The 17,533-nt window shown below is 39.3% G+C and overlaps 1 protein-coding gene across 1 annotated transcript in view; it reads right to left on the reverse strand.

Moving 5' to 3' along the window:
- The window catches only part of FREM2 (FRAS1 related extracellular matrix 2), a 150,314-nt gene that overhangs the window by 12,398 nt on the left and 120,383 nt on the right, over positions 1-17,533 (reverse strand). The window contains exons 12-16 of the mRNA XM_061133235.1: positions 16,543-16,673; positions 14,335-14,493; positions 12,316-12,619; positions 7,760-7,891; positions 4,291-4,622 (exon numbers count right to left, since the gene is read on the reverse strand). Coding sequence (XP_060989218.1) covers positions 4,291-4,622; positions 7,760-7,891; positions 12,316-12,619; positions 14,335-14,493; positions 16,543-16,673 — 1,058 coding nt within the window. The remainder of the gene's footprint in view (positions 1-4,290; positions 4,623-7,759; positions 7,892-12,315; positions 12,620-14,334; positions 14,494-16,542; positions 16,674-17,533) is intronic.

Consider the following 17,533-nt stretch of genomic DNA (forward strand, 5'->3'; position numbering starts at 1 on the left):
AGCTATTCAGCAGAGAACATTGTTTGAACAAGTTAGAACTCTTAGCCAAAGTCTCTTGAGTAATAGCAGTCTACACATCCAGAACACTTGGACGGAGACCTTGGCATCTGTCCCATTAGATGCCTTTCTGAACAACTGTGGTATCACAGATGAATGAGGGACCTTGAAACAAGGGGGAGTCAATACTAGTCCACACATTCTTTAGGAGTAAGAACAAATCTATAGGACGTTACAATAGTAGAATCAGAAATAATCTAAATGGCCAATAATAGAAGAATGGTTAAATAATTATGATGGCACACCAACAAGGTGAAAGATCAAGTTCAGTTCAGTTCAGTCACTCAGTCGTGTCCGACTCTTTGTGACCCCATGAACCACAGCACACCAGGCCTCCCTGTTCATCACCAACTCCCGGAGTCCACCCAAACTCATGTCCATTGAGTCGGTGATGCCATCCAACCATCTCATCCTCTGTCGTCCCTTCTCCTGCCCTCAATTTTTCCCAGCATCAGGGTCTTTTCAAATGAGTCAGCTCTTTGCATCAGGTGGCCAAAGTATTGGAGTTTCAGCTTCAACATCAGTCCTTCCAATGAACACCCAGGACTGATCTCCTTTAGGATGGACTGGTTGGATCTCCTGGCAGTCCAAGGGACTCTCAAGAGTCTTCTCCAACACCACAGTTCAAACGCATCAGTTCTCCTGCACTCAGCTTTCTTTATATAGTCCAACTCTCACATCCATACATGACCACTGGAAAAACCATAGCCTTGACCAGACGGACCTTTGTTGGCAAAGTAATGTCTCTGCTTTTTAATATGAAAGATCAAGTAGTAACCAAAAATCATGTTTATGAAGGACTCCCTTGGTGATCTGGTAGTTAAGAATCGGCCTGCCAATGCAAGTGACATGGGTTCGATTTCTGGTTCAGGAAGATTCCACATGCCACAGGGCAGCCAAGCCCACGCACCACACCTGCTGAGCCTGTGCTCCCGAGAGCCTGTGCTCTGCAACAACAGAAGCAACCGCAATGAGAAGCCCACACACTGCAACTAGAGAGCAGCCCCCATTCGCTGTGCGCAGCAGCGAAGACCCAGTGCAGCCAAAAATAAATGAATAAATATAAGGGCTTCCCTGGGGACTCATTGGGAAAGAATCTGCCTGCCTGTGCAGGAGACACGAGTTCGATCCCTGGTCCAGAAAGATCCCACACGCTGTGGAGCAACTGAAGCCTGCGTGCTGTAGAGCCTGTGCTCCGAAACAAGACAGTAGTCCTGCTCGCTGCAACTACAGAAAAGCCTGCACAGCAACAAAGACCCAGAACATAACAATGAATAAGACAGAAAAAGCAGAACCAGTCTTAACATTAGCTAAAACTAGTTGTAGTCAAACTGAATAAAACTTAATAAAATTTCATTTGCTGTTAACAGATAACTATCTTGGATATTTCATGTGATTCCTTCAGTTTGGCAATTCTGTCTTGTAAGTTAAATAATTTGAAGCTGGGAGGTTAGACAAGCCAGAAACCTTTAAGAGTGTGTTACAAACAGCTTTTTAATCACAAAGAAAAATGCAGAAACCTGGCAATATTTCCAGGCAGTAGCTTTTGCTACTAAGAACATTAAAGATAAAAATCGGTCCTTCATCATGTTGTTCCTGGCAGAAGCAATTACCACTTAGTAAAATTTGTTTGCATAGTGATTACCTTGATTTAAGTTGGCAAGTTTAGAAAAGGACTAGAAGAGAGAAAGGCATATCTATTTGCTGCTTGGCCAGGGAGATGTGGAATTGGCTGGCAGAGGACAAACAGACCTGGGGTTATTTCTGTTCTTGTATCAGGAACAGAGAACAAAGTTTATTTGTCTTTCTTGCAATTTCATCTGTGACCATAACCATTCCTCACATTCACCCAAATAAATGACACTGAATTCACTCAATTAAATCTCCAGATAAGTATCATGATGTGGTTAAGAGCACAGGCTTACAAATGAATTGAATTGGGATGAGTTATTTGAATTTTTTTTGCTTCAGCATCTCCAAAAAGGGAAAAAAATTCGTATTTGTCTCATAGTGTTGTTGTGAGGGCAGGTTATGTAAAGTACTTAGACATGATGACAGGTATATAGTAAACATTAAACAGATGTTGGCTATACTGTCTTCCCTGGTGGCTCAGTTGGTAAAGAATCCACCTACAATGCAGGAGATGCAGGTTTGATCCATGGCTTGGGAAGATCCCCTGGAGTACGAAATGACAACTCACTCCGGTATTCTTACTGGGAAAATCCCATGAACAGAGGAGCCTGGCGGGCTACAGTCCATGGCATCCCGAACAGTCGGACATGACTGAAGTGACTGAGCATAGGGTTAAGCGCAGGCTTTTCAGTAGGGAAGCCTGTCTGGATTGCATGCATAAAAGACAGAGAAGTACTGCCCTTTTGCAGAGAAGATAGAAAACATTCTTGAGACTAAAAAGTAACCATAGATTAGATAAGACCAACAGAGAGGCTCCATGGTACGAAGAGCTTTTTAACAAACAAGAACCAGAACAACAGTGGAATCCTATTACTGGGTCCCATTGGGTTTATGCCAGTAGAGCCCATGACTCTAGCAAGATCCTGAGAGAAGAGCATCCAGACAGAATACAGGGATGATTTAATAATGGATCGAAAACAGGCTCTGTGAGGAACAATCAAAGGACTGGAGATACTTGTCCTCTAAAGAAAAACGCTGATGTAGATGTGCTAACATGCTTTATTCTGGGGTAGGACTTTGCTTCTTTCATGTTTCTTCCAGGTGGCAAAGAGGGACTTGAACAGCAACACTTATGAGGGTTTAAGTAACCTGTCCAAGAAGATGGAGCTAGAAAATGTCAGAGCCAACTTTAGGTCTGCATTTGCTAAATTTCAATATGCAGGCTCTTTATACTGTTCTATACTGTCTTCCTGTTGGTGTTCTTACTTGGGATTTTTAGTAATTCAAGCAAGTTTCTGGATATTTGTTGCTTTTAGAGGACATAGAGATAAAGTCTCACATCCTTGGAGTCCAATAGATCCCAGACATAAAATACAGGGCCATTCGATATCAACACCAAAAGAACTGGTCAAGGTTTACAGCTTTGCTTTGGGAGTAAACCCACAGTTATGATCTACGTTTCCCTTGCTATTAGTTGTCTTATATTTTAACATCACAGGAATATAGCACAGAAAGAAATATAGACTCATGGTTAACTTTTGAAAGACAAGCTATATTCTGGATACCATTTGACACTTTAATGTATGCAAGTGTGCAAAGCCTGCCAGGCTCCTCTGTCCATGGAATTCTTCAGGTAAGAATACTGGAGTGGGTTACTGTGCCCTCTTCCAGGGGATCTTCCCGACCCAGGGATCAAACCCACATCTGTTACACCTACTGTATTAGCAGGCAGGTTCTTTAACCACTAGCACCACCAGGAAAGTCCTAGTTTAATGTATAAGCCTACTTATATAAACTCTGTTCAGCCAGGTAGGATGGAACATGAGTTTTAATTCAAATACTCATTTCAAATCTAAGCTACACCCTATATATTTTAGATTTTCTGTTATAACCGCTAATGAAGACCTTGCTTCACCACCATTTTAACAACAACTTTACTGCTGATGGTGGTGGGGGTGGGGGGTGGACTGTGTTTATGTGTGTGTATTTTTATGTGTAAATGTCTGCCTGTGTCGTATGAAGAGGAATAAGTAATTGTAAAGTAGAAATAACAGTAAGCTTTAAATGAAAATACTTTTGACTATGTTAGTGATGGACTATGTTAGTGATGAACCAGACAGGGAAGAAAGGGGGAGAAAACTAGAAAGATAAAGGAGGCAAAATGGAGGTAGAAGGAGAGAAAGATAGAAGGTAGATGAAGAAGAAAGTAAGGAGGGAGAAAAACTGGACAGACTCTGAGGACTAAATCCTTATTTTAGATGGTTCATGATACATCCCAGGCATCTGTAACACAACACAAAAAATGCAAATGTATACTTTGAAGAGAAATTAGTATTTGCAGTTTTATAATATCAGAGTAGATTTGGAGCTTACTGCATAGTTATATGGTGTCCTTTCAATCCAAAGATAATGCTACTGACACATTGCTTAAAAAAAGACATAGATTTCTAGAAATAGACATGGGTTTTTATAGCACTCATGCCAATCACCTACTCTTTCTTGTGCCCAATAACCTACATCACCAAGATGGAAAACAGAAGCCGGGACTTCTGTCCAGCCGGTTTGTCCAGTGACCAAAGCTCAGATGTTAAAGGTCCATACCTGTCCATCGGTTCCAATGGTCCCGCCACAGTCAGTGAGCAGCTCGGACATGTCGTAGTAGCTAACAAACTCCCATAAGCAGGCCTCCAGGTTCAGGTTTCGGTAGAAGCGTAAGGTATTGGAACCTCTGATAGACGAGCTGTACTGGTAAGGATATGTCTCTCCAATTATTTCTGGATTTTTGGTAGCATCAGTCAAGAAACCGTGGTGGGTCTTTACTTCGGTGTAATCCAAGAGGTTGGAGCACTTGTGGTTTCCAACACGGGTGCCATCAGGGCTGAGTGTGAGCTCAAAGTTGGAAAGCTCTTTGGTAGAGATTATGGGGAGCATGCCTACAAGGAATTGCGATAATCACTGTTACCATTTTCACCAACAGCAAAGGGCTTTGAACCCTTGCTTCATAATCTCTTTATCTCTTGAAAAGGTAAGTGAGCAGTGATGGCTCAGATGGTAAAGAAGAGCCTGCAATGCAGGAAACCAGGCTTCGATCTCTAGGTTGGGACGATCCCCTGGAGAAGGGATTCTTGCTTGGAAAATCCCAAGGACAGAGGAGCCTGGCGGGATACAGTCCATGAGGTTGCAAAGAGTCGGACACCACTAAGTGACTAACACTTTCACTTTCTTTTTCAGTGATTATTAAAGTGGTATTTAGGACCCCTGAGGATCCTGAGAATTTTTCAGGAAATCTGTAATACTAATGCTCTTTTCATGACTCTAAGGTATTATTTGACTTCTCCATGCTTATTTTCTCAGTAGTGTACAATGGATTTTTCCAGTCTAAACTAAATCATATATTGTAATAGATTGAATGTAGAAGTAGATATAAGGACCCAGCTGTCTTTTATTAAGCCATTCACTAAAGATGTTTTTAAAAATGTGAAACAATGCCATTCTTTCATTTTGCTTTATATAGTTCTTTTTCTTAAAAGTGTATTTTTCATGTTAGCATGTAATGGATTTCTTGTTATTTTTTAACATTAATGAATAAATATTTAACAATTCTTCAATTTTAATTTTAAATCCAGTTAATACTTGAGGCTATAACCCACAAAAATGAAAGGTCTTTTTGGCTATAATTTTGAGTGTGCCCTAAGACCAAAAATTTTGAAAACTACCACCATAGAGTATTGGATAAGAATTGCCCAACTTCTTCTATAAAGACTCAAATTGTAAATATTTTAGGATTTGTGAGCCATAAGGATCTGCTGCAACTGTTTAGAGTTGTGATTTCAGAGCCAAGGTTGCCATAGATGGGTTGTAAAGGAATTCACATAACTGTGTGCAAGAAGCCTCTATTAGGGATTATAATTTAAAATCCCATGGATGGAGGAGCCTGGTAGGCTGCAGTCCATGGGGATGCTAGGAGTCGGACACGACTGAGCGACATCACTTTCATTTTTCACTTTCATGCATTGGAGAAGGAAATGGCAACCCACTCCAGTGTTCTTGCCTGGAGAATCCCAGGGACAGGGGAGCCTGGTGGGCTGCCGTCTGTGGGGTCGCACAGAGTCGGACACGACTGAAGCTACTTAGCAGCAGCAGCATAATTTTAAATAATTTTCATGTATCATGAAATGTTCTTCTTTTGATTTCTTCCAAACATTTAAAAATGTAAAAAGCATTCATAGCTTGCAGACCACACAAAAACAGGCAGCAGGTTAGATTCGGCCCACGGGACCTAGTTTGTTGAACCTTGTGGTAAGCAATGCAGCAAAAAGGGCTATGAAAGAGGTTTTCTCCTGGAATCTTTTCTACCTCTCCTTCTTAGATTCTCCCAGAGCAAAATGCTGGCCCCACGAAAGAACTGGTCAGCTTCTGCAGAGCTATGAGCATTGACTGTCTTAGAAAATGCTAAGTCAAGCTCTAGGAGATGCATGAGGGACCAGTCTTTCTATTAGGAAGGACTGTTATAGGTCTGCCCTTCCCTGATGGTCTCCTCCACTGTCTGCATGTCTGAGTCACACCTCTCACATGGTGAGAGCTCACATGGGTCTAAAGGTAGGGTGGTCAAACATGGACCCAACTTTACACTATGAAATAAGGAGGGGCAGATTCCTGTCCACATAGCAAAAATTTGGGTATGCAATAAGCAGACAAGGCAAAATGATGTCCTTTTTTATGAGGCAGATAAATTCTACCTTATATATAAATTCTACCTTATACATATACATACATATATATTTGCTGTTGTTAAGTCTCTAAGTTGTGTCTGACTCCTTTTCAACACCATGGACTGTAGCCTGTCGGGATCCTCTGTCCATGGGATTTCCCAGGCACAAATACTGGAGCCAGTTGTCATTTCCTTCTCATATATATAAATATATATATATATACACACACACACATACATGCATATAAATATATTTTAGTTTGTAATATTACCTATATTGCCTAATATTGCCTCTCCATTAGCTACTTAAACTATAACTAACATACCAAGTAATAGAATTAATGTTTATATACTTTAGCTATAAAGTGAATTAAGAGGAATAGAATGTGAAAATGTCTTCTGTACATGAGGAAATGTTCCTAAGGTGTGGATAAAGTTACTAATTTAGAAATTCTGGCCACAGTTCCCTATCCAGAGAAAATGAACACAAAATTTATCATTGTTAGGGGCATTTTTGTCTTATTTTAATGGCTAAGAAATGTCTTAGCTGTTGCAATAAATATTGGCAGAGATTTATGAGATTCTTGCTATGAAACAGCAAATAGATGTTGAAGGCAGGCATTGAGATACCATGTGCTTTAATGCAAGTCCAAATTTAAGAGTTTTGAAGGCACACTATGCCATTTCATAGAAGATAGCACATCAACCAAAGCTTTGTTTCATTGTGTTGTGACATGTATGACATTTACCTATTTTTAAGCGCTGAAATTATCAGAAAAAATAAAACTGAGCAGACAGATTGCAAAAAACACTCAAAAGAAGCAAGGCTTGAAACTTAAGTTGTAAACTGAGCATTTATTGTACGCTTGGTTATTCAGAAAACAGGCAGACCTCAGAGATACTGCCGGTTTGGTTCTAGATCACCGAAATAAAGTGAATATCAAAATGAAGTGAGTTCCATGAATTTTTTTTTTGTTTCCCAGTGCAACTATACTGTAAAGTGTGTAATAGCGTCATGTGTAAAACACAGTGGACCCATCTTCACTGAAAAATATTTTATTGTTGAAAAATGCTAACCATCACCTGAGCCTTCAGTGAATCAAAATCTTCTTGCTGGTGGAGGGTTTGAAATATTGAGAGAATTACCAAAATGTGGCATAGAGATGTAAGCAAGCAGATGCTGTTGGGAAAATGGTGCCAACAGATTGCTGGAAGCAGGGTTGCCACCCACCTTCAACTTGTAAAAACCACAGTATCTTCGAAGTGCAATGAAATGAGCTCTGCCTGTTTTCAGTAAAATAAACCGGGTAAAGAGAAGCCCAAACTATCTCCACGGCTTTGCTTACCCAAGTCACCTACCGTCTATGTGAGGCATCGTGACAGTGAGTTTGATGAGGTTCGTGTGCTCTGGGTCCTCGGGGCCCGTGTAGCGCAGTTTAGCTGAGAAGGGCTCTGCTCCCACTATCCCAGGCACTCGGGGCTGGCAAAGACCTAAGGCACAATGAATATACATTTATGCTAAAAGAAGATAACGGTTGACACCTAAAGTATATACATTTTTAATAGGCACTATTATTTTTCTATGTACTTTAAAATTCTCTGTGAACCAAGGAATTGCTGAGAGTAGATATTATGAGGAATCAAAAGACCATGGTGTGAGAAGTGATTCCAGCAGACAGTTCAATGGCTACTTCTTAAGACTTGGAGTATCTTCTAAAGTTTGAGAAAAAAAGTTACTGTTCAACGTGATTTAACATGTGCTGCACATCATCGGTTATGGTCATATTCACAAGATCATTTTAATATAAACAGATACAGTAAAAATGACTGAAAAACAACAGGAGAAAAGTAAGTGTCAGTTCAGTCGCTCAGTTGTGTCCGATTCTTTGTGACCCCATGAACTGCAGCTCGCTAGGCTTCCCTGTCCATCACCAACTCCTGTAGCTTGCTCAAACTCATATCCATTGAGTCAGTGATGCAATCCAACCATCTCATCCTCTGTCATCCCCTTCTCCTGCTCTCAGTCTTTCCTAGCATCAGGATCTTTTCCAATGAGTCAGTTCTTCACATCAGGTGGCCAAAGTATTGGAGTTTCAGCTTCAGCATCAGTCCTTCCAATGAATAGTGAGGACTGATTTCCTTTAGGATGGACTGGTTTGATCTCCCTGCAGTCCAAGGGACTCTCAAGAGTCTTCTCTAACACCACAGTTCAAAAGGTTTTCATGAGAATGTCAACAAAATCAGAATCAGGCCCTAGAATCATGCATGTCTGTTTTATTAATTAAGGGTGATTCATTTAAAGTCATTGCTTAATTTTTTTTGGCACCAACACAATACTTTGGTTTTAAAAGAAACTTAATTATTTGTTCTACTTCTGTGAAGAATACTGTTGGTAGCTTGATAGGGATTGCATTGAATCTATAGATTGCTTTGGGTAATATAGTCATTTTGACAATATTGATTCTTTCAATACATGAACACAGTATATTTCTCCATTTGTGTCCTCTTTGATTTCTTTCATCAGTGTTTTATAGTTTTCTATGTATAGGTCTTTTGTTTCTTTAGGTATATATACTCCTAAGTATTTTATTCTTTTTGTTGCAATGGTGAATGGTATTGTTTCCTTAATTTCTCTTTCTGTTTTCTCATTGTTAGTGTATAGGAATGCAAGGGATTTCATTCTTCACAGAACTAGAACAAATAATTTCACAATTTGTATGGAAATACAAAAAACCTCGAATAGCCAAAACAATCTTGAGAAAGAAGAATGGAACTGGAGGAATCAACCTGCCTGACTTCAGGCTCTACTACAAAGCCACAGTCATCAAGACAGTATGGTACTGGCACAAATACAGAAATATAGATCAATGGAACAAAATAGAAAGCCCAGAGATAAATCCACGTACCTACGGACACCTTATCTTTGACAAAGGAGGCAAGGATATACAATGGAAAAAAGACAACCTCTTTAACAAGTGGTGCTGGGAAAACTGGTCAACCACTTGTAAAAGAATGAAACTAGAACACTTTCTAACACCATACACAAAAATAAACTCAAAATGGATTAAAGATCTAAGACCAGAAACTATAAAACTCCTAGAGGAGAACATAGGCAAAACACTCTCTGACATAAATCACAGCAGGATCCTCTATGACCCACCTCCCAGAATATTGGAAATAAAAGCAAAAATAAACAAGTGGGACCTAATGAAACTTAAAAGCTTTTGCACAACAAAGGAAACTATAAGCAAGGTGAAGACAGCCTTCAGAATGGGAGAAAATAATAGCAAATGAAGCAACAGACAAAGGATTAATCTCAATAATATACTAGCAACTCCTGCAGCTCAATTCCAGAAAAATAAATGACCCAATCAAAAAATGGGCCAAAGAACTAAACAGACATTTCTCCAAAGAAGACATACAGATGGCTAACAAACACATGAAAAGATGCTCAACATCACTCATTATCAGGGAAATGCAAATCAAAACCACAATGAGGTACCATTACACGCCAGTCAGGATGGCTGCTATCCAAAAGTCTACAAGCAATAAATGCTGGAGAGGGTGTGGAGAAAAGGGAACCCTCTTACACTGTTGGTGGGAATGCAAACTAGTATAGCTGCTATGGAGAACAGTGTGGAGATTTCTTAAAAAACTGGAAATAGAACTGCCATATGACCCAGCAATCCCACTTCTGGGCATACACACCCAGGAAACCACATCTGAAAGAGACACGTGCACCCCAATGTTCATCGCAGTGCTGTTTATAATAGCCAGGACATAGAAGCAACCTAGATGCCCATCAGCAGATGAATGGATAAGGAGGCTGTGGTACATATACACCATGGAATATTACTTGGCCATTAAAAAGAATTTATTTGAATCAGTTCTAATGAGATGGATGAAACTCGAGCCCATTATACAGAGTGAAGTAAGCCAGAAAGATAAAGACCAATACAGTATACTAATGCATATATATGGAATTTAGAAAGATGGTAACGATAACCCTATATGCAAAACAGAAAAAGAGACACAGATATACAGAACAGACTTGGACTCTATGGGAGAAGGCGAGGGTGGGATGTTTTGAGAGAACAGCATCAAAACATATATTATCAAGGGTGAAACAGATCACCAGCCCAGGTTGGATGCATGAGACAAGTGCTCAGGGCTGGTGCACTGGGAAGACCCAGAGGGATGGGGTGGGGAGGGAGGTGGGAGGGGGATCGGGATGGGGAATACATGTAAATCCATGGCTGATTCATGTCAATGTATGGCAAAAACCACTACAATATTGTAAAGTAATTAGCTTCCAACTAATAAAAATAAATGGGAAAAAAAAGAAACTTAAAAATCATACATTTGAATCCTGATAAAAGAACATGTTTAATACACAGTTTATCAATATATATTAATCCTGAATATATAAGGGTAGGAGATAGTCCATATAACCTTTCTTGCTGCAACAAACATTCTTCTGAAGAATTGTACACAAATGGAATTTTTAGAAATAGAATCTTATAAAAACTATATACATATATATATATAAAATAGCTTTATAAAAAGCTATTTTAAAACTCTAGTTTAAAAATTCTGCCAGGAAAAAGGTTAATTTATAAAGTAGATTTTCTGTCTTTTCAATGTTGTCTCCAGCCACATCTATTTCCCACCTCCACTGTGTCTGGGCTCCAGTCCTGCCTCATCATCAGTTATAGTCATATTCACAAGATCAGTTTAATATAAACAGACATAGTAAAAATGATTGGAAAACAACAGGAAAAAAGTAACTGTAGCTTAACTAAATGAATGAGATTGTTATCCTAGAGTTAAATACTTAAGACTAATCATAAAATATACATTATTTATAATAAAATAAAGCTAAAAATGTACTCATTTTAGAAACAGAAATTAGAATCAGAGAGTCTTGAGACCAAAATATATAGCTTTCTCTCTATATATGATTTCTTACAGTATGTACATCCCTTATGAACTCCCTTGTAATAATAAAGTATAGATACTCTTACATACCTCTCTTCTTGGACTGTCCTTCCCCTCCTGACCCAGCAAGCTCCTGCTCATCCAACAACCAGAGACGAGTGCCCTGGCTTCACACCTTCACATGAGCCACTCTGCCCAGATCCGACCCACGTGTACCATCTGCTTCATCTGATTGCCCCTCCTCTCCCTCACATGTTGCTTATTTTTCTGCTTCCAGCTCCCAGAATACTCTAGGTTTCTTCATGCATCTATGAGTCATTGCTTATGCCTTTCCCCCACTCCCATTTTCAAGATTCAGCTTAAGCATCTCCTCTTTGATGAAACCTTTCATGATCCATTCAGATTAGAACTCATCACAATGACTTGCATTTCTGTGCCCCCGCCACCAGACTAAAATGCATCTATCTTCAACTTGCATGTGAACTCTGGGAGGGCAGGAATCATGCCTTATTTTTCATATTCCAGCAAAATTGTGACATTTGCACAGTGACTGAAAAATGAACAATGAGTATATATTTGTTTTCTAAAGACTATTTTTGTGAAAATAGATTATCATTTTAAAATACCTATCATTTTAAGAGCAGCAATGGCTCAGATGGTAAAGAATCCTCCTGCAATGCAGGAAACCAGGGTTCGATTCCTGGGTTGGGAAGATCCCCTGGAGAAGGGAATGGTAACCTGCTCCAGTATTCTTGCTTGGAAAATCCCATGGACAGAGGAGCCTGGTGGGCTACGGTCCATAGGGTTGCAAAGAGTCAGACACAACTGAGTGACTAACACTTTCACTTTATCATTTAAAATTATCAACATATAACAGAATACATGGGGCATTTGGATGAATGAATAACTAGAAATTAGACATATATAACATTCCTTGGTATTCCAGCGAACATGATGTGAAAACCGCCATGTACTACCTTCTTCTCTACCGATGGTCACAATAGGACTCATCAGCTCCAAGCCTTCACTGCCGTCAGCATTCACAGCTCGAGCTGCACACTGCACTCTGGAGCCAGGCTGGAAGTATATGGAGTCTAAAGTGATCATCTTGGACGAAGTGAAAAAGGTGTCAAAGTCCACTTCTCTCATGGGGCTGGTCACGCCGTCGGGGCCCGCGGGGGCGCTGATCAGCCATCGGTACCGGGTCAAAGTGTCATTGATGTTCTCACTTGCACAAAGAGAGCCTGTTTTTTCATAGTCTGAATATTTAGGGTTGCAAGCCTATGGGAAACAAATAACTGTGTTAGGGCCACAGGATAGAACAAGATGGAAATTATTCCTCTTAAATTCTCTCTACTTTACTATCTTCAGTGCTAGTCTTTTTCCCCCCAAGTCAACAATGCTACTCAGGCAACTTTCAAATTCCTATTCCTAGCCATGCTAGCTTTCAGGGACTCTGACCTTGCATTTCAAACAGCTTATGGAGCTTTTCCACCTTTAACTTGATAACTTGAATAAAAGTGACACTCATTTCATCATCTCTTGCATCCCTAGAGTTGTCAGATAATCCCTGTCTTTCTCTCTCCCTCACTCCCCCACTTTTTACATTGTCCCCCATGTCTGGTGGGCCAGTGAACTTGGTTGATTCTTTTTGTGTCTCGTAAGCTGGCCCCTTCTTTCCATTCCCAGCATCACCTTTCTATCTAATTCAGAGCCTTTCTAGTCAGGAGGCCATTGCTGCCACGGTAACACTCCCACTACAACCTGTCTGCTCCTGTCATTCTTCTGGGCAAGAGCTCCCTGTTACCCAACAAATGAGGTCCATGTTCCTTAATAAATTTCAAGACTTCTATTACTTGTACCACATAATCATTGCTTGCCTTGATAATCCAACACACACTTACTGTACACCTGTTATATATAGGTCATTAAACCCGGGATATTGCAATATAAAAATAAGTAGCGGAAGGAAGGGTTGGACGAATTGGGAGAGTAGTGTTGAGATACATACACTACGTGTGTTAGTCACTCAGTTGTGTGTCTGACTCTTTGTGACCCCGTGGACTGTAGCCCGTCAAACTTCTCTGTCCATGGGATTCTCCAGGCAAAAATACTGCAGTGGGTTGCCATTTCCTTCTTCAGGGCATCTTCCCAACCCAGGGATCAAACCCATATCTCCTGCATTGCAGGCAAATTCTTTACTGTCTCAGCCACCAGGGAAGCCCAGTACACACACTACCATGTATAAAATAGATAGCTAGTGGGAAGCTGCTGGGAGCACAGGGAGCTCAGCTCAGAGCTCTGTGATGACTTAGAGAGGTGGGAGGGAGGCCCTGAGAGAGGAGACATGTGTATACAGACACACAGCTGATTCCCTTTGTTGAACAGCAGAAACTAACACAAAATTGTAAAGCAACATAAAATAAATAAATGTGTCCGAATTTTTGCTCACAAGGTGCTTATAATTTATAGCAAAGAGATGGTTCATTACTAAAAAAAGTAATGATACTATGCCATTTGTAATGCAACCACTTCATTCTGGAATGATGTTTCCTTATGTGACTCAAACTACTGACACTCCATCAGACCATCCCAAACCTTCCCTCACAGGTGGAGCTGCTGTTCTATTTCCTAGTTTGTATCATGATAATACTCATTGTGCCTTATAGTAGAGTGATAAATTCGTACATATTTTCCTCTTCCTTATTTTTAAATTCCTCAAGCACAAAGTTTATATCTTATTAATTTTTCTCCCAGTGACAGATCCTGAGATAATATGAGACACACACTATGGGCACATCAGTTAGTAAACCTTTGTCGGATGAAGGGAGAAAAATGGGAGCTTCACTTGAGTGATATTTTCCTTTCCAAAGACCAAAGAGTAAATCCTGCAGTATTTTCCCACTTTTATCTCATCACGGCAAAGCCCATGCTACCTTGGTTAATGTTCATAACTATTTTAACTACTTTACAATTTTCCTCCATTTCCTACTCACTGTGATACAGACGACAGGATAACCAGACACAGGTCCAGCACTCTCTTTGGCCCTGGAAGTGTCATCGTAGATCAGCAAGGACACAACTTGAGGGACAGAAGGAAAAGTGACATCGGCCATGCTGTTCATTTCTTCTATATACACAATGGCTTTGGTCGCCTTGAAGGAAAAGATAGTTATCCATGATTATTGATATATCAGACTCCTGATGCTTCTATTGTGCAGAACAATACAATACTTGGCAAGTACATGGTTTCAATATAATAGCAATTGTCATGCCCAGAGACCCTGCAGTGTGACAGGTCCTATGTGGTTTGTTTCTAATAACCCTAGCATGTCCAAGGAAGGGTACCTGAGCCCAGGGCAGTCTGTTGGCCAGTGGCCCACAAAGCATGTGGTTGTAATTTTTTCTCCAAATTGCAATGATACTAGCTAAGTCTAACTTGGCTGTAAAGTGTTGTTGGGGTTGTAAAGTGGAAGACGATGACAAAGTCAATTGATTAATAGCAGGAGGAAAGCTGAAAGACACCATGGGAGAAGGTAGGTTCTAGGGACCCTGACGAAGTGGATGGCTGTGAAAAGTGAAGCTTCAGACGAGCAGAAGCACAGCCTGAAACAAAGGCAGAGGGAGAAGCTGAGTCGCAGACAGAAGAGGGTCCCGTGAACACCTACTGCTGGTAGGGTGATAAGAACACCTTGCTGATAAATTTGCCTTAGCTCCTGAACCACCTTCCAGTATCTGATGACACATCCCAGTTTCTAAGCCTATACTTACCGGTGTCCTCTTAAAAGAGGCTTTGATCACTTGAAGTCATTTGAATGAATCTCTGTTCCTCTTACTCAGGAGAGGTTAATACAATGCTCCATAAAAGTTAAAGGCTCATTTCTTAGGTGATCAAGACTTATATTTGAAAAAGATTTGCTGTCCCTACTTCTTGAATTTTAACTATGACTTGAAAAAACCCAAGGCACTCTAAATACCATCAAGTAGCAGAAATTATAAAATATTAAAAATACCTGTACTTAAGGGAAAAATATCTTACACTAATAGTGAAACCACTAATACGTAAAAGAAATATAATAAATGTAAGCACAGATAATATAAAAATTGGTCAGTTCCTTAATTCTTATATCACTTATATGTGAAATCTTAAAAAAATGATACAAATGAACTTATCTACAAAACAGAAACAAATTCACAGATTTAGAGAATGAACTTACAGTTACTAGGGGGGAAGGGTGGTGGGGAGCGATAGAATGGGAGTTTGGGGCTGACATGTACACACTGCTATATTTAAAATAGATGAACAACAAAGACCTACTGGATAGCACAGGGAACTTTGCTCAATGTTCTGTAATAACCTAAATGGGTAAAGAACTTGAAAAAAAAACAGATACACCCGTACGCAAAACTGAATCACTTTGCTGTAAACCCGGAACTCACACAACATTGTTAATCAACTATTCTCCAATATAAAATAAAAATTTAAAAATCCTTTAGTTTTAAAGATTAGATTTAAAGGTCAAAATTCTATGGAAATTATGTTTATTTTGAAGAAAATCTGGTTGATGATACAAAATAAAATTAAATGAAAACAGAAAAGAATTGTTAGGACCATAACATTTGAGTCTTTGAGCCTCTGGACATCAATTTAATAGTTATGATGATCAGGTGGGAATTTGGGGGGTTAGAAAATTGTTTCATGGATTAAAAATGTGTGTTTTAATGAGTTGTGGCACTAAACTAATAGCCTCATCTTTGTGCTGAGACTACAAAGCACAAAGGTTAATCCCAGATTCAATCATTATTGACTAAAATGGAAAGGGTAAACTGGGCTGCCGTGGGACTCAGAGACTCTAGTCCTTGACGTCCTACAAACATGATTTTTCAAGAAAGAGACAAGAATCTTTTCTGTTTTTTGGCCGTGCCACTTGTTTTGTGGGATCTTAGTTCTCTGACCAGGGATCGAACGCAGGTCCTTGGCAATAAAGGCATAGCGTCCTAATCATTGAACCACTAAGGAATTTAGGAATTTCTTCATTCTTGTTTTCCAATGGAAACATTTATTTAGGAGGTGAAAAAAGATTATATGCATCTTCTTTATACAAGTCTGAAGTCCATGACTTAGCTGTATATTTGGGATGGTTACACACATTTTCCCTGATAAAATACTGGCCATGACTTTATATCCATATCTGATTACTTACCTGTGTCTCTGCTATCATATTTTCATCAGGTTTTAGGTGGACAGTGAAGGCCTCTCTCATCTCTCTTACGCCATCAAATATTATTTCAATTTCAACAATGTGCTGGGTTTCTCCCTCCTTAAACTCAATTTCTACAAATGCAAAATCACAGGTTTAAATCCTTTACATAAGAATACGAGAGGTTTCTGGTAACCTTTGACAATGACCCACAATGAGAAATACATTTCATATTGTGGCCCAGTATACTTAAGACTATGTAAACATACTCACATCTGTTTGTGTGCACGTGTGGGTGTGAATAAAATGAATAAAGTTTTCAAAACATCATCTATTCTCACTACATGCATTGCATACTAATATTTTTCCATTCCATTTTATCCAGAAGAAAACTCTAATCATAAGCTACTAAATTGATTTTTTTGATCCACAGTTTGAAAAAATGCAGAGTGATGGAATAGGCAATTCATAATTCTAATGCTGGAACAATCAGACAAACTCACCTCCCATTTCCCAGAATTTCTAGACCAATAGGACGTGTGTCAAATATATGATCACACAGATATTACTGAGTGTGAATAGTATTTTCATTATGTATGTATTTAAAAAAGCTGGGCATAAAATGGTTGAAATTTTTAACATCATGTCAAATTATATTTTAAGAAGACTTCTTTTGGTTGTTGATGTTAATCTTAGAAATGCAGAACATTTTTTAAACAAAAGTGTTAATGGCGTTTTTGCTTTCACCCTGTTCCTCCTCACTAAAAATAATTCCTTCATTGTTATGAAAATTAAACCCAATCATGATAATCCTCTTTTAATCATTTATTCTAAAATTCTCAAGATATTAAAAAATTAATTGATTTTATTGAACTCATGAATAAGCAGCTGACCAAACTTGGATAAAAAACGTTGTGGGCTTTACAATGTCTTTTGAGAAATTGGTTCAGGAGAGAAAATAAAGAATATAATGCATAATCATTCCAATCTGAGA

Source organism: Dama dama, chromosome 30 (assembly GCF_033118175.1).
Source record: "Dama dama isolate Ldn47 chromosome 30, ASM3311817v1, whole genome shotgun sequence".
In the NCBI taxonomy this organism is placed as follows: domain Eukaryota; kingdom Metazoa; phylum Chordata; class Mammalia; order Artiodactyla; family Cervidae; genus Dama; species Dama dama.